Source organism: Panthera tigris, chromosome F3 (genome assembly GCF_018350195.1).
Source record: "Panthera tigris isolate Pti1 chromosome F3, P.tigris_Pti1_mat1.1, whole genome shotgun sequence".
In the NCBI taxonomy this organism is placed as follows: Eukaryota; Metazoa; Chordata; class Mammalia; order Carnivora; family Felidae; genus Panthera; species Panthera tigris.
Genome location: NC_056678.1, coordinates 35,365,677 through 35,390,777, shown reverse-complemented (window position 1 = coordinate 35,390,777; position 25,101 = coordinate 35,365,677). Strand labels below are relative to the sequence as shown.

Genomic DNA, 25,101 nt, shown 5'->3' with positions numbered 1-25,101 from the left:
ATTATATAATTCAATTGGTGTTTTCCTTCTCCACTACTCAGCTCTTATTACATACATGAAAACAGAAAAGCATGCAGTTGTCTTTCGTAATTTCACCGTGATTGGTGATACCTCAGAAGTCAAACCTCTGGTCAGTTCTAAAAGGTATATGGTTTTACAAAGTCGCATCTCTGTGTCTTGCAGAATGTCCATCAGTACACTGGGGCGGGACTTAACCTGTGACTGTTCAAGGACTTGTCAGAATTGGTTTTCATGATTGAGTGACTAACTCATTGAGTCTCTCATTCGCGTGCCGTGTCCTCCAACTCTGTGTTCATCGTCTCGCCTTGGGTTTTGCACTCAGCTTATTGTAATGACTGGATGCTAGCAAAACCGCAAATATCTCGTAAAACAAAAGGTGGATGCATTGGGACTTACAAATAGGAATGCCTTTCTTATGACTATTTGCATCGTGAGATGATTGGCTTATAGTGTATTTGTATTTGCATTTCTCCGGTTTGGTTGGTGGCTTTTAGAATTTCCAGTGTGTAGGAAATATTAAAATTGGTTTTACGGTATCTTTCGTAAGTCACGTTTATAGATCTTACAGCCCTTTTATATTATACAAAATTATGATGCCAAAATACCATAATATAAACGTATCTGTGAAATTTTCTGGGTGTCTTTCTCTAGGTGTCTTTTGACGAAACTTTCCTCTATTGCACATGTAGCAGGGGTTTTCATTGACTTTTATTCTGAAAGTATCTTCATTGAGTCTAATTTGACTGCTTATTTTCAAGAAACTAAAAAACTCAGGTATCCTATTTTAGTTGCTATAGCAACTAAACACTAAAGTCTACCCTGGCTGAGGTTGGATGACTTACTAATTTCCATTTGTTTTGCATGCTGCATTAACGGATTAATTTTCATCGTTTATCACATATAACCAAAAGATTAATGTGTATCATCAATCAATAAAATTATTTTGACTTTAATTTTCTTTTTTAACTTTCAGGACACACATGTATAACATTGACAGTTTTGCTTATGACGCTAGTAACCGTCGGCTAGCTGACTTAGCCGAAGAAGAGATCAGAAGAAAATATACACAAGTGTGCAGAATATTTCTAGTTTCTTAGAACCTTGTGGAGGAATGGACACAATAAATGTAATAGTGCTCGTCATTTCTCATGTTATCACTGTCTTTACGGGGCGTAGGAAAATCAGTGGAGCAGGTCTGTCCTGAACCTCTTGAAAATAGAACCACTTGCAAGATTTAGAGTGATCACTTTCCTTAAAGCGTAGGAAAGTGCAGAGGTTTGTTCACGCTTAGAACGTGAACGTGAATGTGAAGGAAATAAGTGAGTTTTTTCACTAGATGTGTAATGTTACTTTTGTTTACAAAGAAAACTAAATATTAAAAACAGTGATTGGATATTGAAGACAAAAAACCGCAAGTCTCTTCTGAGCAGACTTGCCAAAGAGAGATGAACCATATGGTAAAATAACTCTTGACTATTAGGCATTGTCCTGTTTTCTTATTCCATTATGATGAGGCTGAAGGCGTTGGCAAAATTTTTTAAAGGAAAAATATGCTAATGACCCAAGAGCATTGATTTTTCTGGGGTTAGTTGGTGGAAATGGGGGAACACAGAATGAAGAAGTAATTCTTTGGCTATCATTTTGTTTAAAAACAATCTTTTTTTTTTTTTTTTTTTTTGGAGAAAGACCCCTGTGAAAGGTTGAAAGGTATCTTCATTGACTTAATGTCTTTAAAAGTATATTACAATATTAACATAAGAGTCTATATTTCTGAAGTAGGGGGTGTTCATAGCCAAATCCTAAATCTTATTCTTTTATAATATTAAGATTAATTTATTTATATTTATTCATGTCAGTGAACGCATTGATTTTACATGTATAGCAAGAAAAATTCAAGAAGATATGTAAAGAAAAATTTATTTTCCCTAAATGGAAATAAATAATGGATTGCATTTTTGTCTCATGTAGTACTTGAAATTTATTTTCTTAAATATAAATATTTATTTCTAAATAGGAGATTATTTTCCTGCATCTCATAAGTACTTAATAATGCTATCATTTGGTTCTCCTGGTGCGAAACATTTTCAGTTACTTTTATTTACTTATTTATTTATTTAGAGAGCCAGCGTGAGCAGGGGAGGGGCAGAGTTAATTTCTTTTAACATTTTTTCATTTTTGAGAGACGGAGAGAGACAGAGCATGAGCCGGGGGAGGAGCAGAGAGAGAGGGAGACACAGGATCCAAAGCAGGCTCCAGGCTCTGAGCCGTCAGCACAGAGCCCGAGGTGGGGCTTGAACTCACGGACCGCAAGATCATGACCTGAGCTGAAGTTGGTCACTTAACCGACTGAGCCACTCAGGCACTGAGAGAGAGAGACAGAGACAGAGAGAGAGAGAGAGAGAGAGAGAGAGAGAGAGAGAGATTATCTTAAGCACGTTCCACGCTCAACACAGAGCCTGACTCGGGACTCGGTCTCATGACCCTGGGATCATGACCTGAGCCAAAATTTCAGCAAGAGTCCCATGCTGAACCAACTAAGCCACCCAGGTGCCCCTTAAGTTACTTGTAAATTATGCCATATTGTACTACCTCAAGCATGTCATATTCTCATATAAGAGTTGTGTCACTTGTTATTAATTTACCTAAGGACAATCACATTAATTTCTAGATGATTATCCATTCTTCTCATCTTACCGATTACGTTTGAAGGGCTGGAATAGACTAGCATATACATATAACTAAAGTTAACAATAATTATTTTGCCATATTGCTTCATCCATTTTGTTGTTAAAGTATTTTAAACATCATATGCATCATGGTATTTCACTATAAATACTTCAATATGATTTCTAACAAGAAGGACATGTATTCTACCTAACCACAATCATCACAACTAACGAGATTAACAATAATTTCCTAATAGCTTCTAATATTAGGAAATTTTTTGAACTTTCCTAGAAGTTCTGCATGTAGCCACATATAGCTACTAATCCATTTGTTTGTTAAATAAGAGGGCCTGCTCCGCCTACTTTGTGACAGTTTGGTGCTTCCTGGGGTAGCAGCGAGCATAACAACGATTCAGTTAGAAAAACACCTGAGCGCCTACTATGTGCAGGTCACCATGTGCTAGGTGTGTGCTTACCAAGATCTACAACACAGTGGCTACCCCCAATTTGCTTAGGTTCTATCACAGGAAAAGCAAAACTAACACAGTGAGAGAAAAAGTGTAGAATTACGAATATTCCAGCAATCACCCGTACAGAATACAGGGAGTATCTAAGCTATCTTTGCTACACGAGCGCGTGGTGGGCAGGGAGGCGTTCGAGACAGGGTGTGAATTAAGGAAGGACAAATAGAGGAGATTCACATAGCGGGAATGGAAAGTGCAAACACAGTGCGCCCAAAGTAGGAAAGGCTCACGGAGAAGACTTGTGTTCGGTGGAGAAGTAAAAATGGTAAGTTCCGCATAATTATTCTGTGTGATTAAAGTGGAATCAATGGACACAGGTTTATAACAGGCATTTTAGATATTGGGAAATATTGAACTTCAGCAATACCATACACTGAGTTAACCTTTATATCTTATTATTTAGATACAGGTAAAGCTGAAAAAATATTTAATAGTTACCTTGAAGAAAATAAACAGTAGGCGTATTGGGGCTAATGTCATTTTCTTACAGGATTTATAACTACTTTGTGTCCTGTTGTCATGAACTTGAATAATTTTATGCTTTTTCCCAAGGTAAGCTCTCCTTTGAGATGATACTTTGATTGCAGAGATGGTATTGCCTTTACCCTTGACACTGTTGCTGATAATCCATGCAGGAAATTATACTTGCTTAACACAGAAATTTGTGTAGTTTATTTAACCTACTATCACTACCACGTTTCTTAGAACACTTAAATATTTTTTGTCTTATCACACCCTCCTACTTTTTGTTGGTGAATGCCCAAGGTGGAAATGCCTTTTTTTCTACTCAACCAACTTGAGCGTCCCCTCCACCCCCTTGCCTAAATTAAAAAATAGCTCCCTCCATGGGGCGCCTGGGTGGCTCAGTCGATTGAGCAGCTGACTTCAGCTCAGGTCATGATCACGTGGTCTGTGAGTTCGAGCCCCACCTCGGGCTCTGTGCTGACAGCTCAGAACCTGGAGCCTGTTTCAGATTCTGTGTCTCTCTCTCTCTCCCCCTCCCCCACTCATCCTCTGTCTCTCTCTCTCAAAATAAAATTAAAAAACTTAAAAAAAAAAAAAAAGTCTTCCTCCCTAAAGTCAATGCTTCTTTTGCAAACTAGTCCAGTGGTGGCTGGTTCATTTTCATGCTCCTTGTTGTCTCAGTGTTGAGAAGTGGTGGTATTCTTTTCCTTGCTTCCCATTGCCTGTACTTCATCCATCTCAATATATTCCTTAAATTTTCTTTTAGTGTGTATCTATTTCAGAAAGAGAGAGAGAGAGAGCATGAGCCGGGGAGGGACAGAGAGAGGGAGACACAGACTCCAAAACGGGCTCCAGGCTCTGAGCTGTCAGCACAGAGCCCCACTCGGGGCTCGAACTCATGAACTGCGAGATCATGACCGGAGCTGAAGTGGGATGCTTACCTGACTGAGCCACCCAGGCGCCCTTCCCATATATTCTTTAAAAAGTGTATCTGTTCTTTACTCTGGTAGGACAATTTACTAATATATTAAGTTTTTTTCCCTATAGTTTTCCCTTTCTCAACTCCAAGTGGGTAGCAAATTTTGGTCTTCCTTGCTCTAGGGGAACATCCTGACTTCTGGGAGCAGAACCACTAAAAGACATCTCTCTTCCTTGCTGTTCTCTGAAATTCTATACTCTCATCATAGACTAACTAAGCTGGTGGGGCGGGGGTGGGGGGGGGTAGGTAGAAACAGAACCAGGAAGAGGGAAGATTCCTGTGAATAATAAGACAGATGTTGCTAACAACCTCAAAGTCTCTGAACCAGGCATCCTGACAGCTTCTGGGGTGAAAAGGTAAGGACTCAGAGGTACATGATGGGAAGCATAATGTTATATTTTGAAGTTGAGACTAGCAGGATTTGTTAAAGGATTAGGTGTGCCGTTAAAAAGGCAAGAAAGGAATTAAGGATGACACTAAGAGTTTTAGCCTGAGCGACAGAAAGCGGGGAGGTTGCACTTACTAAACCTTAACTCCCTTGGGGAAGACTTCTGTAACAGAAAGGTCAGGAGTTTGTGTTCCTATATGTAAGTTTGAGATGCCTTTTGGGCATCAAAGTAGAGATGTTGTATAAGTAGTCAAAAATACAAATCTGGAATTCTGAAGCGGGGGTCTAGGCTTGAGATGTATATGTGGGAGTCATCAATAAGAGAATATGTGTCAATGAACCCAAGTGATGAAAGCAAGAGGAAGACAGATTCAGCATTAAGGTTTACGATATGGACATCATCGGTGGCCTTGAGCAAAGCTCTTTCAGTACCGTGGTTGTGAGTCAAAGCCTAGGTTAAGAGGCCAAAAAGCGACTCGGACAAGAGAGATTAAAGATGGCCAATGCAGGTGAATACAGACAACTTTTTTGAGACGTTTTGCAGAAAAGTTTGGGCAGAGAAATGTTCATTGGAACATACTGCGAGCTTAAGAAACATGCCATTTTAAAATATGGGGAGAAGTAGATCATGGTATACGCTGATGGGTATGATGCAGGAGAAAGAAGGGAAGATTTCTAGCTCTTGAGGAGGCGAGAGGTAATTGACTCCATCCGGAAAAGTGGTATAATTAGTGGTCAAGAGCATGAATTATGGAGACAACCTGCCTGCGCTCAAATCAAACTCCCGCCATTTAACAACTGTGTGACTTCAGGAAAATTCCTTGCCTGTGTACCTTATTTATCTATCTATAAAGTGCCTTTCCATCTGTGAAGTGGTGATACATAGGATGCTGCGAGAAGTAAGTTAATAAACGTAAAGGGTTTAGAATAGTGCCAATCACATAGGAAGGGCTCAGGAAGTTTTAGCTGTTATTAGTGCACAAATGGAGAGCCTGGCCTTAGATAGAAGTAGATAGAGCAGGTCATCCATAGTTAATAGGAAGGAAAGTAGCATATAAAGGTTCATCTGCAGAAGCGTGTGGGATGCCACGGTGGCAACTTCTGCAAATTTCCTTCTACTTTTTTATCGACATAGAAAGCAAGGTCATCGCAAGTATGAAGTATGTGAGGAGGTGTTATACATTTGGGGAGAGGAAGAGAAGGAAAAGACTGGAGAAATTTAGTAAAATTAGTGGGCGAGTTGGTGTGAGTGCTCGTGAATCGAGACTGCAACCATTGAGCTTGGAGTGGCCCAGACATCTAAAGATGACGGCAGGAAAGAAGGTAGCAGGTGATGTACTCTGATGGCATGAGATTCGAAGGAAAGGGCTTTGTGGTGAGGGAGGAGGGAGATTGGCCTACAAGTATCAATAATGAAAAACATAGAGCACCAAGTTCACATCCAGGCCTGGTAATATGTGGAGTGAGGGAGGTCAACAAGAGATGCTGTTGCCCTACCAGAGATTTGTGTGCAAGTTCAAGCGCAATGTACATTCCTCTTCCACTCCTTGTTATCATAATCTGTCTACTTTCCCATCCCTCACTCATGTTTGCTGAGGGTCTTCTACACGTCGTACATTAAATATACATTAGATCTGTCTGCTCAGAAATCCTAGGTGCAATGAGACTCCAGAACTAGATTTCTAAATATCATCGTCCAATAAAATAAATCCCAGTTCCTTGGAGAAAAAGGCCGATACTAGTGTTGGGGCAGGGAAAGTAGAAGATGACCCTGAGACGTCTTGTAGTATCCGAAATTAATGGGTTCAGAAAATAAATGCTCAAAAATGATGGCAACCTGTCAAAAGGACTCAGAAACCAGCTTGAACAAGCTCCCTTTGACCAAATCTGGGACAATTAGAAAAAAAAAAATAATGGGGGCGCCTGGGTGGCTCAGTCAGTTAAGCGTCCGACTTCGGCTCAGGTCACGATCTCGCGGCCCGTGAGTTCGAGCCCCGCGTCGGGCTCTGGGCTGATGGCTCAGAGCCTGGAGCCTGCTTCCGATTCCGTGTCTCCCTCTCTCTCTGCCCCTCCCCCGTTCATGCTCTGTCTCTCTCTGTCTCAAAAATAATTAAACGTTAAAAAAAAATTAAAAAAAAAAAAGAAAAAGAAAAAAGAAAAAAAATAATGGCAATGGATTATAATACATAGGAAAAAAGTGGAAACTTGAGTGCATGCTGGTATAAATAAATAAATGGGAAAGAAAATTCCTTTTTTTTTTTTACAGCAGAATTCCAATGAATACATGTACAAGGAACGATTTAACTAGAAAATCAGCATTTGGCAGCCCTCGTTGTAACGATACTTTCAGGCAAGAATCCTCAATGGATTCTGCAATTGGTGAGTGAGGGAAAGCCTGACGAGAAATAAGAGAAGTATATAGTCTCCAAATTTTCCTCACAAGACACATTACAATAACTTCCTCACAAGTAACTTTATAGTAGAGACACTAATTCAGCCAACTGGTCAAAATTAACATTCCCAGTAATGGACATGAGGTTCCTGGGGTATTTCTGCCAAACATTGCATAATCTGGATCGAATTATGAGGGAGCACCAGAAAAAAAGTAATTTGAGGGACATTTTTACAAAATGGCCTGCCTGTGCTTTTCCAAAGCAATGAGGTCGTGAAAATCAAATAGAAGAAAGAAAAAAATGAAGATAAATGTAAAAAATCATTGAAACGGAAAACAGAAAAATAAGAGAAAACCAATGAAACCAGAAGTTAGGTCTTTAAAAAACAATTGACGAACTTCCATTTGGCTGGTAAAGAATACAGAGAAAAGACAAAAATCACCAGTATTAACAATGCAATAGAATACATCACTCACTACAAAGCCTGGTCATTAAAATAAGCAATAAGAGCCCCCTCAGTGGCTCAGTCAGTTAGACGTCTGACTTCTGCTCATGTCATGATTTCATGGTTTGTGAGTTCAAGCCCCCACATGGGGCTCTCTGCTGTAATTACGCACAGAGTCTGCTTCAGATCCTCTGTCACCCTCTCTCTCTGCCCCTTCTCCGCTCGCTCTGTCTCTCTAAAATATTTAAAAAGAAACATTTTAAAAAGAATGTATAAAAGAACAATAAGAGAATATCAACTTTATACCAATAAACTTAACTTTATACCAATAATTTAACAAATTAGATGAAATGAGCAAATTAACTTGAAGATATTAATTACAAAGTCTGACCCAATAAGAATAGAAAACTTGAATAGACCTCTATTAATTGAAGAAATGGAATTTTTAGGGGCGCCTGGGTGGCTCAGCCGGTTAAGCATCGACTTCAGCTCAGGTCATGATCTCATGGTTCGTGGGTTTGAGCCCTGCGTCGGGCTCTGTGCTGACAGCTCGGAGCCTGGAGCCTGCTTTGGATTCTGCGGTTCCCTCTCTCTCTGCCCCCTCCCCACTCACGTTCTCTCTCTCTCTCTCAAAAATGAGTAAACATTAAAAAAATTTTAAATAAAAAATGGAAATTTTAATTAAAAATCTTTTCAAAGAGAATATTTCATGCTCAGATGGCTTCTTCACTGGTAAAGTCTAACATTTAAGGAAGAAATTATACCAATCCTACACAAACTTGTTCGGAAGGTAAAGATACTTGCAAACTTACTTTATGAGGCTAAAGACATCCCAAGAAAAGAGGACTATAAACCAATATCCCTCATAAACATAGACACAAACATCCTTAAAATTTTAGCAAAGCAAATCCCACAGTATATAAAAGATTTATGGTACATCATGATCAAATAAGTTTTTTCCAAGGAGTAAAAGGTTGGTTTAACATCCAAAAATCAATCAATGTAATTCACATACTCATAAAATAAGAAAGAAAACCACATTATCATTTCAGTAGATGCAGAATGAGCATTTGATAAAGTCCAACAGAAATTCATGTTAAAATCTCAGCAAACTGGGGCGCCTGGGTGGCTCAGTCTGTTAAGCGTCTGACTTCGGCTCAGGTCATGATCTCAGGGTTTGTGAGTTCGAGCCCCGCGTTGGGCTCTGTGCTGACATCTTGGAGCCTGGACCCTGCTTCGGATTCTGTGTCCCCTTGTCTCTCTGTCCCTCCTCCACTTGTGCTCTGTCTCTCTCTATCAAAAATAAATAAATGTGATTTTTTTTTAATCTCAGCAAACTAAGAAGAGAAGGGAAATTTCTTAATCTAATTAAGGGCATCTTCCATAAACCTACAAATTTCATCATACTCAACAGTGACAGGCTCAATGTTTTCTACCTAAGGACAAGTCATGGATATCTACCCCTTCTATTCAACAGTCATTTGGAGGTTTTAGCCAGTTCAATAGGGAAGAAAAAGAAATGAAAGTCAATGAATTGGAAAGGTAGAAGTAAAGTTGTCTTTATTGGCAGATGGCATGATTATGTACCTAGAAAAGAATCTACCAGAGCTAATAAGGGAATTTAGTAAGGTCACAGGACACAATGTTAATACACAAACAACAATTTTACTTTGATATATTAACAATACACAGTTAGAAAATGAAATTTTAAACTTTTTTTTTTTAACGTTTTATTTATTTTTGAGACAGAGAGAGACAGAGCATGAATGGGGGAGGGGCAGAGAGAGAGGGAGACACAGAATCGGAAGCAGGCTCCAGGCTCTGAGCCGTCAGCCCAGAGCCCGATGCGGGGCTCAAACTCACGGACCGCGAGATCGTGACCTGAGCTGAAGTCGGACGCTTAACCGACTGAGCCACCCAGGCGCCCCTAGAAAATGAAATTTAAAAACAACTGTTTCCAATAGCGTCCAAAAACGTGAAATATTTAGAGACACAGTCTTTAAACCATGTCAAGAACTCTACAAAAATTATAAAACTTTACTGAGAGAAATTATAGACCTAAGTAAATGTTATGAATTAGAAATTAAGGAATTGTAAAACTAAGTTTCATGTCTTCAAAAAGCCAATAATGTTAAGATATCAATTCTCCACACATCAATCTATAGTCCCAGCAGGGATTTTAAGAAACTGATCCTAGAAGTGCCTGGGTGGCACTCAGTCTGTTAAGAGTCCCACTCTTGTGGCCCCTGGGTGGCTCAGTCGGTTAAGCAGCCGACTTCGGCTCAGGTCACAATCTCGCGGTCCGTGAGTTCGAGGCCCGCGTCGGGCTCTGGGCTGACAGCTCGGAGCCTGGAGCCTGTTTCAGATTCTGTGTCTCCCTCTCTCTCTGCCCCTCCCCTGTTCATGCTCTGTCTCTCTCTGTCTCAAAAATAAATAAACGTTAAAAAAAAAATTAAAAAAAAAAAAAAAGAGTCCCACTCTTGATTTCAACTCAGGTCATCATCTCACAGTCTGAGATTGAGCCTCATGTTGGACTCTGCTGGGCAAGGAGCTGGCTTAAGATTCTCTCTGTCCCTCTCCCTATGCCCCTCCCCTGCTTGCACACCCTCTCTCTCTAAAAAAAAAAAAAAAAAAGAAAAAAAAAAAGAAACTTATCCTAAAATTTGTGTAGAAATGTAAATTTCCTCTCTTAACCCTGTTTTCACAGTTGTTTTTTTAAAAAAATCAGAAAAGTAAAATCTATATTTCTCCCAGTCCATGGAAGCTAGGAGTCTAGTTGGGTCTACCATGTAAAAGCAGTCATATAATATTTGGCAGAAGATGGCATAGAGACAAAGAAGCCTGATTCACCCCAAGTGGGAACAATTAAGAACAGATACGTCAAAAAGATTTGTGGAACCCTTCCTCACAGCAGTGTTCTATACTCTCTATCTGACCAATTTATAAATATCTTAACTGGCACTGGAACGAGATTCATTGTTAAATTATCTTCCACAGCACTTGGAGCCCTGCCAGCCCAAACATGTCTATCTACAGAATATCAGTAAGGATTTAGGAATTCCGTATGCTCTGCTTTCCCCCTGATTCCTATATTGTAAGTCTCATTACAGCCAACACCATTGGTCACTAGTATTGTGGATCTGCCCCAGGGAGGTTGCTTTTTATTCGTTTATCTCCCTGGTCATTTCAGAATGACCGTGAATGGAGGTCGGGGGCTCTGTTCTCTTTGACACGTACAGCTTTTGCAGCCCACTTACTGCCCATGAAATCTGGGGCACCCAAAGGCTTGAACAGCCAAAGTTTTTCTAAGTCCAAGATCTTTTTTTTTTTTAAATAAACTCAAAATGGTTTATTTATTTTTTTAAGTATATAATGACAGCATTTTATTTATTTATTCAATATATGAAACTTATTGTCAAATTGGTTTCCATACAACACCCAGTGCACATCCCAGAAGGTGCCCTCCTGAATATCCATCACCCACCCTCCCATCCCTCCCACCCCCCATCAACCCTCAGTTTGTTCTCAGTTTTTAAGAGTCTCTTATGCTTTGGCTCTCTCCCACTCTAACCCCCTTTTTTTTTTCCTTCCCTTCCCCCATGGGTTTCTGTTAAGTTTCTCGGGATCCACATAAGAGTGAAAACATATGGTATCTGTCTTTCTCTGTATGGGTAATTTCACTTAGCATCACACTCTCCAGTTCCATCCCCATTGCTACAAAAGGCCATTATTTCATTCTTTCTCATTGCCACATAGTATCCCATTGTGTATATAAACCACAATTTCTTTATCCATTCATCAGTTGATGGACACTTAGGCTCTTTCCATAATTTGGCTATTGTTGAGAGTGCTGCTATTAACATTGGGGTACAAGTGCCCCTATGCATCAGTACTCCTGTATCCCTTGGGTAAATTCCTAGCAGTGCTATTGCTGGGTCACAGGGTAGATCTATTTTTCATTTTTTGAGGAACCTCCACACTGTTTTCCAGAGCGGCTGCACCAATTTGCATTCCCACCAACAGTGCAAGAGGCTTCCCGTTTCTCCACATCCTCTCCAGCATCTATAGTCTCCTGATTTGTTCACTTTGGCCACTCTGACTGGCGTGAGGTTATATCTAAGTGTGGTTTTGATTTGTATTTCCCTGATGAGGAGGGACGTTGAGCATCTTTTCATGTGCCTGTTTGCCATCCGGATGTCTTCTTTAGAGAAGTGTCTATTCATGTTTTCTGCCCATTTCTTCACTGGGTTATTTGTTTTTCGGGTGTGGAGTTTGGTGAGCTCTTTATAGATTTTGGATACTAGCCCTTTGTCTGATATGTCATTTGCAAGTATCTTTTCCCATTCCGTTGGTTGCCTTTTAGTGTTGTTGATTGTTTCCTTTGCTGTGCAGAAGCTTTTTATCTTCATAAGGTCCCAATAGTTCATTTTTGCTTTTAATTCCCTTGCCTTTGGGGATGTGTCAAGTAAGAAATTGCTGTGGCTGAGGTCAGAGAGGTCTTTTCCTGCTTTCTCCTCTCGGGTTTTGATGGTTTCCTGTCTCACCTTCAGGTCCTTTATCCATTTTGAGTTTATTTTTGTGAATGGTGTGAGAAAGTGGTCTAGTTTCAACCTTCTGCATGTTGCTGTCCAGTTCTCCCAGCACCATTTGTTAAAGAGACTGTCTTTTTTCCATTGGATATTCTTTCCTGCTTTGTCAAAGATTAGTTGGCCATATGTTTGTGGGTCTAGTTCTGGGGTTTCTATTCTATTCCATTGGTCTATGTGTCTGTTTTTGTGCCAATACCATGCTGTCTTGATGATGACAGCTTTGTAGTAGAGGCTAAAGTCTGGGATTGTGATGCCTCCTGCTTTGGTCTTCTTCTTCAAAATTACTTTGGCTATTCGGGGCCTTTTGTGGTTCCATATGAATTTTAGGATTGCTTGTTCTAGTTTTTACATTCAGTGTTATAGAAAGATACAGGTTTAGAGTCATTGTGATGTCTGTATGTTTTATGCTTGTAGCGATGTTTCTGGTACTTTGTCTCACAGGATCCCCCCTAGGATCTCTTGTAGGGCTGGTTTAGTGGTGACGAATTCCTTCAGTTTTTGTTTGTTTGGGAAGACCTTTATCTCTCCTTCTATTCTAAATGACAGACTTGCTGGATAAAGGATTCTCGGCTGCATATTTTCCTGTTCATCACATTGAAGATCTCCTGCCATTCCTTTCTGTCCTGCCAAATTTCAGAGGAGAGATCGGTCACGAGTCTTATAGGTCTCCCTTTATATGTTAGAGCACACTTATCCCTCGCTGCTTTCAGAATTTTCTCTTTATCCTTGTATTTTGCCAGTTTCACTATGATATGTCGTGCAGAAGATCGATTCAAGTTATGTCTGAAGGGAGTTCTCTGTGCCTCTTGGATTTCAATGCCTTTTTCCTTCCTTAGATCCGGGAAGTTCTCAGCTATGATTTCTTCAAGTACACCTTCAGCACCTTTCCCTCTCTCTTCCTCCTCTGGAATACCAATTATGCGTATATTATTTCCCTTTAGTGCATCACTTAGTTCTCTAATTTTCCCCTCATACTCCTGGATTTTTTTTTATCTCTCTTTTTCTCAGCTTCTTCTTTTTCCATAATTTTATCTTCTAGTTCACCTATTCTCTCCTCTGCCTCTTCAATCCGAGCCGTGGTCATTTCCATTTTATTTTGCAGCTCATTTATTGCATTTTTTAGCTCCTCCTGACTATTCCTTAGTCCCTTGATCTCTGTAGCAATAGATTCTCTGCTGTCCTCTCTACTGTTTTCAAGCCCAGCAATTAATTTTATGACTATTATTCTAAATTCACTTTCTGTTATATTGTTTAAATCCTTTTTGATCAGTTCATTAGCTGTTGTTATTTCCTGGAGATTCTTTTGAGGGGAATTCTTCTGTTTGGTCATTTTGGATAGTTCCTGGAGTGGTGCGGACCTCCAGGGCACTTCCCCCGTGCTGTCTTGAATAACTCGCGTTGGTGGGCAGGGCCGCAGTCAGACCTGATGTCTGCCCCCAGCCCACCGCTGGGGCCACAGTCAGACTGGTGTGTGCCTTCTCTTCCCCTCTCCTAGGGGCGGGATTCACTGTGGGGTGGCGTGGCCCGTCTGGGCTACTTGCACACTGCCAGGCTTGTGGTGCTGGGGATCTGGCGAATTAGCTGGGGTGGACCGGCAAGGTGCACGGGGGTGGGATGGTCAGGCTCAGCTCGCTTTTCCTTCGGAGTTCCGCTTCGGGAGGGGCCCTTCGGCACCAGGAGGGAGTCAGACCCACCGGAGGGATGGATCCGCAGAAGCACAGCGTTGGGCGTTTGCGCGGTGCCAGCAAGTTCCCTGGCAGGAACTGGTTCCCTTTGGGATCTTGGCTGGGGGATGGGCAAGGGAGATGGCGCTGGCAAGTGCCTTTGTTCCCCGCCAAGCTGTGCTCTGTCGTCTGGGGCTCACCAACTCTCCCTCCCGTTGTCCTCCAGCCCTCCCGTTCTCCGAGCAGAGCTGTTAGCTTATAACCTTCCAGATGTCAAGTCCTGCTTGCTGTCGGAACACTCTCCGTCCGGCCCCTCCGCTTTTGCCAGCCAGACTCGGGGGCTGCTTGGCCGGCGGGCCGCCCCTCTGCCCCGGCTCCCTCCCGCGAGTCCGTGGAGCGTGCACCGCCTCGCCGTCCTTCCTACCCTCTTCCGTGGGCCTCTCGTCTGCGCTTGGCTCTGGAGACTCCGTTCTGCTAGTCTTCTGGCGGTTTTCTGGGTTATTTAGGCAGGTGTATGTGGAATCTAAGTGATATGCAAGACGCGGTGAGCCCAGCGTCCTCCTACGCCGCCATCTTCCTCTAGTCCCTAAGTCCAAGATCTTAATTTTCTTAACTACACAATTACCTCAAAAACTCAGAAGGCTTCGGATCTATTTGCTTCCTGTGCATACTGTGGGACAGATGCCTCTGCCAAATAATTTACTAAATTGAATTCTTTTTCTTTATGTTTATTTATTTCTTTTGAGAGAGAGAGGAAGAGAGAGAGACAGAGACAGAGACAATCTCAAGCAGGCTCCACCCTCAGTGCGGAGCCCAATGTGCAGCCTGACCTCACGACTGTGAGATCACGACCTGAGCCAATAGCAAGAGTCAGATGCCCAACTGACTGAGCCACCCAGGTGACTCTTTAAATGGAATTCTTAAGCCTGATCTCTTTCTCTGACTCCTATTCACCATGTCATTCTTTCCCTTGTTTCTGCAGGTCTTCTTCATGGGGGCTTATTTCCTTAAGTGCCCAGTTGCCTTTGCGCTACTCATTAGTCTTTGCAAAATTACTTGTTGGGATTCTCTAAGGCATAGGGTGAAGGTACTCTCTCCAGAGATACTTGGTTTTCCGTCTACCAAATTTATTTCACACTATCATTTGGGCACTACCTTAAAGCACGTTTAGGGCGTGGGGTTTCCTGACCCACTCAGGTCTCGAGAACTTGGGCGGTGAATCCTTGCAATGACTGAGCAATGGTCACAAATTCCCAGGGTTAAGTGTGTATATTTCTATTCATTTTTAATTTTTTCTGCTTCATTCAACACTATGGCAACTTTCCCTGCAATCCTCCAGGGTTGGGTTCAGAAACAGCAAGTTGACTTTTGGTTCATTCTAAGCCTGAGGGTAGAGTCCTTTCCAAGTCCAGGGCAAAGCTGGGACCACATCTGGTAAAACTTTCCACCTTGGATGGGCCTTGGAAAATGACTTCTGTTCCTCTTGCCCCATGAAATTAAAAAGATAAACATAAGTTTCCTGCTATCAGTAAACAATCCTAGGGCAGATTTAATGTTGTTGCCAATATTCTCCCTTTCTTTTCTGGGTTCAGGTTTTCTCCCAGAGTTTTCTCTGGTAATCCCCACTCTATTTTGTTGACTTATCAATGGGTGTAAGATAATTTCTAATGCTTTAAATCCAGTTACATTAGTTTCTCCTCAGAGGGTAATTAGCCCCAATTTTAGGCCACCACTATTGAAAAATAGAATTCCTAAGCACAGTGTATGTTCTTGTCATATATTCCTATGAAAACTGAAACGTTGAAAGAAAAAAAAGGACACGTCAGAATAATACAATATAAGTAAATTTAAAATATTAAGTCAAAGAAAAATATATACGGTAGACCCTTGAACAATATGGGCTTGAAGTGCAAAAGTCCACTTATATGTGATTTTTTACAGGACACTACTGCAAATGTATTTTCTCTTCCTTAGGCTTTTCTTAAATTTTCTTTTCTCTAGCTTACTTATTACAAAAATACAATATACAATACATATAGTATTCAAAATATGTGTTAATTGGCTATGTTTTTGGTAAGGCTTCTGGTCACCAGTAGGTTGTTAGTAGTTATGTTTTGGGGCAGTCAAAAGTTACATGCAGATTTTCTACTGTGTAGGGAGTCAGCCCCTTACCCCTGCCTTGTTCAAGGTCAGCTGTAATTTAAAGTGTTTTAAACTGTTCATAGTTGGGAAACCTGGGTGACTCAGTTGATTAAGCATCCAACTCTTGATTTCAGCTCAGCTCACGATCTCACAATTTGTGAGATCGAGCCCCACATTGGGCTCTGCACTGAAAGCATGGAGCCTGCTTGGGATTCTCTCTCTCCCTCTCTCTCTGCCTCTCCCCCGCTCATGTGCCCTCTTTCTTTCTCTCAAAATAAACAAATAAACTTCAAGAAAAATAAAATAAGAAAAATGAGAAAAATAAAATTTTTAATAATTAAAAGCATTTCAAATTGTACAAGAAAATTTTCTCATTGATAATGACCATCAAGATTTTCAAAGGGTCATTAGAGAATCATGATCAAGAATTATGTGGTACATTTCAAGAACAAAATTCTATATAAAAAGTTATACAAGGATACCCTTGTATAACTTGTATAGCCACCCTTGTATAGCCCTTGTATAGCCTTGTATAGCCACCATTGGGTGGCTCTGTGCCTTAAGCATTCGACTTTGGTTCGGATCATAATCTGATGGTTCATGGGTTCGAGCCCTGTGTTGGGCTCTGTGCTGACAGCTCAGAGCCTGGAGCCTGCTTCGGATTCTGTGTCTCCCTCTCTTTCTAACCCCTCCCCTGCTTGAGCTCTGTCTCTGTCTCTCTCTCTCTCTCTCTCTCAAAATAAATAAACCCTAAAATTTTTTTTAATTTAGACAAAAGCTACAAGAGTGAGAAAGCTGACGTTTCTAATTTAAAAATTTGAAAATATTCAATTTGGTAACTTCACATATACTCAATATACAAGGTCTTTCCTAATTCTTGTATTTTTATTATTCTTACCATAACAATGTGGTATTTTAATGTAATGAATTTTTTCATCATGCCCTAAATAGGGGCTCCCAGATACCTTCAGTTCATCATAGGATGACTAATGTTTTCTATTCATGCCCGGATGTTAAGACAGTTGAAAGTACTGGGAGAGAAATCAAGACCACAGGAACATGCTAGTTAATAAACATAGAATGAGCTGGTTTTATTTTTGAGTAAAGCAAATATAATACGGGTAGGAACACATGCAGGTAGCCAACAAATGCCCACAGAGCTGGAGAGGATTTTTGACTCCACTTTACATAAAATTAAAACTACTGTGGCTACACAACCTCCTAGTTGTAGCAAACAGCCCGCAGGGATTTATTTTGTGTCACTGGTTACAGGGCACGTATTCGGACACTCCAGTCTTTCCTAATTCTTTATCAGGCTTGCTCTGATGTTCTGATCTTCATACTTGATCAAAGTCTCCTACTTTTGCCCTTAACGGCAGAACTAGTTCGTCTGTTTCCTCATACGCTTCAACATTCTTTAGTGAGGTCAGATGAAGCTCAGTTTCCTCGCCGAGGCACTATCCGAGGCAGCTGTTCTGAGCCCCGCAACGCAGGAGAATAGCAGGACCGGGTCAACTCTGACTTTGAGGAACATACTTCTCTAGAGAGCGCTATTATTTCCACCCACGGTTTAGAGATTGCTGGGCGCATATCTGCTGTATAATCTGCTGTGTCACTGGGATGAGGTGCCAACAGCTGCCTACTTCAGTTTTTAAGTTGTTTGGAAGGTAGAATGCCTATGGGAGCCTAATAGGACTGATGCAGTGCGGGGGAGGGGGGGTGTTGTAGCCTCAGCTGTGCACAGAGGCAGCATAAAGACATGGAGCCATTTTTTCCTGCAGAAAACTAGAAAGATTCCCACACCGGAGCTGGCAGGCACGGAGATAGGGACTGGGAAATGGAGCCCAAATGAGGCTGACCAATGAAAGGAGCCTCTATGGATCATGATGCTGGTGATCCCCCTTCTCTACCCCACCAAGCTTCAGGGCCATGGGCAGATGCAGCATTTGCCTTCCTATAAACAGGACTGCACCGAGGGTGTGCAAGACCCCAAGCAATTTTTTTTTTTTTTGAGAATCCCCTGTTTATAACAACAATCTGGCTTAAAACTGCATTACAAAATCCATGGTCCCTGTGTAAGGTAGAGTCATTTATTGATGGAAATTTAGAATACTGGGTAGAGAAAAAGTATGTATTTATGTGTTTGTTGCCTAATCAATGCACATGGAAGTTATTCATAGTGTCTAGGTACAATCTCTATTGGTTTGGATCTTAGATCCCCCACATTTTTTTTTTTTATTGCTAAATGTGCCCAGTGTGCTATTTCTGGGTAATTTTATATCTCCTAGTGGTAGGAAAACGATGGCACCATTGTTACTATTCACAATGCCCAGTTCTTTAGAACCCGTTTATATTGATATTGGTTATCTGATTCCTGTGGTTCCCTAATACTATTTCCTCATTTTTAATCATATCGTTATTTGTTACGTTGATCATTCATCGGGCTACCTGTGAACACTGGCTTCCAAGGATGTTCAACGGTTGTTCCTGTGCTTCATGGATGATAACCACAAATGCAAGAATTATCCATTTTCCAGGCAGTGAAAATGCAAACAAGACTTCATTTTCCAGTTGTTCTGCATTTACTTTTTGGAGTTGATGGTGTGTGGTATGTCTTAGCCTGTGGTGCAACTAATAATCACTGCATTTGTGGAATGGGGTCTCTTTCAACGTGGACTGCATCTCTGCCTTCCAGACCTTGCCACCTGTGGGGAGGACCAACAAGACGCCTGTGGATGGAGTGAAAAAGCAGCCCACTAATGCAAAGTTCTCCCATCTCTTCCCAGCATGCCCTGACACTGGCCAAAGACAGCATGGCATCTCCACATGAGTTGAACGTAAGAGAGGACATTGAAAGAAAGGGTCATTGATCTTATGGAGCAACAGTCTGGAAAATTCTGAGGGGGAGACAGAAGTGGTCATCCCTGGAGATCTGCCTTCGCACCGGCCAACAGAGGGTGTGGGTGATGGTCCTGGGTGCCACAGACAGTGGCACAGAAGATAAAGGTCATCTACTACCACTCTGACCATCCTCAGGTGCCATATTCCAAAGGTGCCAGAGGTGGCCCACAGTTGAAACAAAGGGGTGAGAGCTGTCCCAGGGGCCCACAAGCATATTCGCCAGCCCCAGGGCTGGTGACGGTTGGTAGTCCAGAGCCCTAAACTAGAAGGGTGTAAATAGTCTCTGGTAGATCTAATCCAAAAATTATACAAGCCCAATTTCTTCAATGCAGTATTATAAAAAGAAATACATGAGCTGTATAGTTACATACAAACTTTACCCACAATAATCGGGCCTTTACTGATTCAGGAGGAGCTGCAGAACCCGGTAGAGGCCCAGTGGTCACGTCACTGTGGGAGTGTCAAATTACCGCTTGCAAAATACCTGCTATGGACTGGATTGCGTCCCCTCCAAATGTCATATGCTCAATCCCCAACTCTCCAGTGTGGTGGTGTTTGGAGATTGGGCCTTTGGGAGGTAATTAGGGTTAAAGAGGTCACAGGAGAGGGCCCTCATGATGGGACTGATGGCCCTTATAAGGAGAGACAGCAGAACGCAAGCACTCTCTTGCTCTGTCTCCCTCACTGACCTCCACCAAATGAAGACACAGTGAGAGTGGCCAACTGCAAGCCAGGAAGAGAGCCCAACCATGCTAGCGCTTTGATTTTAGGCTTCCAGCTTCCAGAACAGTGAGAAAATTAATTTCTGCTGTGTGAGTCTACGGTATTTTGTTATGGCAACTCCAGCTACTAGGATAGCTAAATCTACTATTCGCTCTCTATTTTGTGTTTGTTTCTACAACACTAGATAACTTTACTTTAGTTGTATTTTAAAGGGACATTTTATATATCAATTATTTTTAATTTTTTAATGTTTATTTCTTTTTGAGAGACACTGGATCCTAAGCAGGCTCCAGGCTCTGAGCCGTCAGCACAGAGCCAGACGTGGGGCTCGAACTCATGGACCGCGAGATCATGAACTGAGCCGAAGTCGGACACCCAACCAACTGAGCCACCCAGGTGCCCCTATATTAATTTTTAAACTGAAAAAGTATATTGAGATCTTCATCAGTGTGATTCTTTGCAAGTTTTTTTTTTTAACCTTCCTGTTTCCTCATCTCTAAGTCTTATAGTGGAACCTTATAGGGTATTTATAACAATGAAACCCGTCAATATTTGTAGGGTGCTTAGAGTACTGCCTGCCTGGCACAATATGCTATGTGTTTATTAAATATAAGTAAAAATAAAGTGCATTCTTAGCATTATTTATATGTACATTATAATTTTAACTGTTGTCTTTTTACTATAAAAGCCAATTTAGACCTAATGCCTTCCATATTTGTTTTTCTCCTTCATGACTATTAATTATTAAAGTATTGCTGATTAATATATTATTTTCAGTAGAAACACCAAGGCCTTTACACCATAGATTTTCCTTTTCCTCACTCAAAACTCCTAAAATATAGCAAGTATTTATGCCAGGACAGAAAAACATTTTAATTTTTTAAAAATATAATTTATTGTCAAATTGGCTAACATACAGTGTGTGAAGTGTGCTCTTGGTTTTTGGGGTAGATTCCGTGGTTCATCGCTTACATACAACACCCAGTGCTCATCCCAACAAGTGCCCTCCTCAGTGCCCATCACCCATTTTCCCCTCTCCCCCACCCCCCATCGATCCTCAGTTCTCTGTATTTAAGAGTCTCTTATGGTTTTTAATTTAGATTTTTCTGGGAACGCAAGCTGGTGCAGCCACTCTGGAAAACAGTATGGAGGTTCTTCAAAAAACTAAAAATAGAACTACCCTACGACCCAACAATTGCACTACTAGGCATTTATCCAAGGGATACAGGAGTGCTGTTTCGAAGGGACTCATGCACCCCCGTGTTTATAGCAGCACTATCAACAATAGCCAAAGTATGGAAAGTGCCCAAATATCCATCAATGGATGAATGGATAGAGAAGATGTGGTATATATATACAATGGAGTATTTCTCGGGAATCAAAAAAAATGAAATCTTGCCATTTGCAACTACGTGGATGGAACTGGAGGGTATTACACTAAGTGAAAGTAGTCAGAGAAAGACAAAAGTCATATGACTTCACTCATATGAGGACTTTAAGAGACAAAACAGATGAACATAAGGGAAGGGAAACAAAAACAATATAAAAACAGGGAGGGGCACAAAACAGAAGAGACTCATAAATATGGAGAACAAACAGGGTTATTGAAGGGGTTGTGGGAGGGGAGATGGGCTAAATGGGTGAGGGGCACTAAAGAATCTCCTCCTGAACTAACTCCTGCTAACTAATTTGGATGTAAATTTTTTAAAAAATTAAAAATAAAATTAAAAAAAAGAACATAGCACTCAATAAATAGTAGCTATTAAAAAAAGAAATAACTAAAAAACAAATACAAACTTGGATAATATTTTGAACAGGGCTTTCAAAAAGAGAATACTCAAATGGCTGATAAATATTTTTTTATTAAAAAAAAACAAAAACCAAAAAAACCAAAACAAAAAAAATTTAGATTTTTCTACACAGCTAATGTTTATTTCTCTTCTCATCAAAGCATACTATTATCATTAGCCACTGATGTTAGGACATTTGAACAAGTCAATATTTTTATTTGGAAGACAACATTTTCAAATAGAAAAAACATTGTAAGGTGTCATCCCCTGAATAATGATTTCTTTATCATATATAAATAATTATTGTCTTTGCACACAGTGACTAGAAGGCAGTTACCTCCATTTTCTTCAAGCTAGACAGGTTTGTGCTTGTTTTATTATTTTTGCTTTTCTTTCAGAAATAGCACATTTAAAACATTAGGAATATTATCTTGATTTCTCATGTTTTTTGAATGCTTAGAGACTCTACTCCCATTTATATATCATTTAGTGTCCTTTTTGTACTAACATACCATTGCATTTGAAAAACATTACTGTCTTTCTATTAAAGAATTAGGCACATAAACTTTTCTTGATCAACGTTCTCTCCATGGGACCTGGGTTATATTCAGAATATATCAGGGTTGTCTTCAACATGTCCATTTCACTTCTCAAGAAATATGTGGATTCTGAAAGCAAAGTGCTTCCAGAAGGCTGGACATCCTGTTTAGGACTTATGAATTTCACCCGGATTTCCCATTCCCTGTCTTTTAATTCATGGGCTTTCATTCAGGGAAGAAACAACGGATCATCTTCAGTAGCAGAATTTCATCAAATGCTTGGGCAAAATGGAGGTTTTGGTCATCCTTTTTGTCCAGAAAAGAAAAGAAAAGAAAACGATAAAGATAAAGAAAAAGAAAAGGAAAAGAAAAGAAAATGGCGAACTATGAACCAGGGCAGGGAGAGCCTCTGTTCAACCCAGAGGTGCCTGTCACTGCCCTGAGTGAGCTTCAGGGAACAAGACCATCATACAATGTATTTATCCACCAGGGGATGGTATTTATCCACCCTGTGTGTCCACAGAGCTCCAGAGCCCCACTGCTCCACTGCTGGCTTACCCACATCACAGAAACAAACCTCCCTCTGCTGGACCCTCACTCCACTCGCCCAAAGAAAGCAACCTGTTTCCTGCCCTTAACCGGACTAGGGTTCTAACCAGTCCACTAGGTGAAGTATCAAACCAGAAATGGGGAATTAAGGAGTTTAATCATCTTTTTTTTACTTTTATTTTTATTTATTTATTTATTTTTTCCTTTTTTTTTAATATATGAAATTTATTGTCAAATTGGTTTCCCTACAACACCGAGTGCTCATCCCAAAAGATGCTCTCATCAATACCCATCACCTACCCTCCCCTCCCTCCCACCCCCCATCAACCTTCAGTTTGTTCTCAGTTTTTAAGAGGTTAGAGTGGGAGAGAGCCAAAGCATAAGAGACTCTTAAAAACGGAGTTTAATCATCTTTAAGTTGAAAGCCTTGCAGACAGCCTCATGTCATTAAAAACAAAACAAAACAAAACAAAAAGGTCTGAATCCTGTGGATCCAACCTCAGTAATAACCAGCAGCTGGGACAGATGGCAGAAGACAGTCTTCTCTCTGCGTTCCAGATGGAGACTAATCTTACCTCTGTTAGCATGCACTCCGCCTTAGCTGAATCATTCAATCCCCAAACAGTTATTAATTCAAAAGAGACAAGGATTCTTAACTCTCTGTTTGAATGAAGAATCCAGCAAGACTGTGGATTTTACTTTATCTTTTGAATAACGGGAAAAAAGAAAATTTCAAAGCTCTTCCATAAAAATAAGGCTCACAGGTATTTATATCTTTGGCAAAGCAGATACATGAATTTAAGCATTACAGCCAGGGCTAATATTATTAAAACAAGCAATCAAAAGCCCATACTTTAAGGGAATATGTTCCAAACCATAGGATGACTTTTACATAACGCAGTTCTGAGACTCTTTGGAGGAGAGATTGGGAGAAATACATTCCAATCAGGCGAGCATACAGTCAAGCAGCTGACACAGGCTTTCCCCTACTGAAAGTCCCACTCGGAGAGAAAGGTCTTGCTAAGTTAAGGTAATTTATAATAGGGGACAGTCTGCCATGCTGCTCCGAGAAAACAGTTATTTGCTGTAAGGAAAAAAAAATTCAAATCAAGACAATGGAACTATTCATCACGGAAAATTTATTTTTTAAAAAAGCCCTGTGTTGTATTTCGGTTTCAGGAAAACTAGGAATCACCAAGATTTATCCTCAGAAAGAGGAACAAGTGAAATTGCTTATTCTCATTATCAGGAGTGCATTACACTGATTTTGAGAGTTACTGTAATTTTCACAATAACCATTGTTCTATTTCTTCAATTATTCAAAACAAGATTTGTCAAATGATAAAATTAAATTCATCATAAGAAGGTACTAACCTATATTTCAGAATAGATAGACCAATATGGTGAAATGTTTAAATGCAGAAACAGATCTAACATCATATGGAAACTTGATTTAGGATGGATTTGATGTCTTAACTCAGTAGAAAAAGAAAGGTGTATTTAAAAAAAAATTTTTTACATTTATTCATTTTTGAGAGACAGAGAGAGACAGTGCACAAGTGGGGGAGGGGCAGAGAGAGAGGGAGACACAGAATTCGAAGCAGGCTCCAGGCTCTAAAGTGTCAGCACAGAGCCCCACGCGGGGCTCGAACCCACGAACCGTGAGATCATGACCTGAGGCGAAGTCAGTCGCTCAACCGACTGAGCCACCCAGGCACCCCAAGACTAGGTGTATTTTATAAAAATGAGGCCAGCATAAATGCATATTGTTCTGGAAGAAAAAAAAAGATAACTGCATACATCATTTACATAAGTAAAATCCAGGTAGATGAAGTATCTACCATTTAAATATGCATATATCATTTTATTATTTTTTTGTGAAAGCATACATATATCTGGTAAGAATTGAGAATAACAATTGAATAAACTTGAACAATACTAGAAAACCAAAAATTCTAAAGAAAAATATTTGATTAGCTTTGAAATTACATATGGCAAAGTCACTACAAATGTACGCTAGAGAGAATATATTTGCAACCAATATAATAGATAAAAAATTAATATCTAACATAAAATTAACTCTATAACTAAAAAGGCAAGCACTCAAACAAGAAATTGGATAAGCCAACAAATAGGCAATTACAGAGGAAAAGTTCCTTATAGCCAATAGCAATATGAAAAGAAGTTCAATCTCATACGTGTTCAAAGATGTGCAAATAAAAACTATAAGTTGATTTGCATTAATCAGCCTGGCAAAATTTGAAGCATTCAGTGTTAAAAAGATTTTGGTAAAGCGAACTTATATATCAGTGACAGAAGTGTC

The 25,101-nt window shown here is 40.4% G+C and overlaps 1 protein-coding gene across 7 annotated transcripts in view; it reads left to right on the top strand.

The window, feature by feature from the left end:
• CD55 (CD55 molecule (Cromer blood group)) overlaps positions 1-20,137 on the top strand; it is a 49,140-nt gene extending 29,003 nt beyond the window's left edge. For 3 of the 7 annotated variants that reach the window (XM_042976902.1, XM_042976908.1, XM_042976903.1), the window contains one exon: positions 673-988. In XM_042976902.1, the coding sequence (XP_042832836.1) occupies positions 673-832 (160 nt within the window). In that variant the 3' untranslated portion in view covers positions 833-988. The other 4 variants (XR_006214219.1, XM_042976907.1, XM_042976904.1 and 1 more) reach the window with 4 other exon arrangements.
• The last annotated feature ends 4,964 nt before the right edge of the window (positions 20,138-25,101 follow it).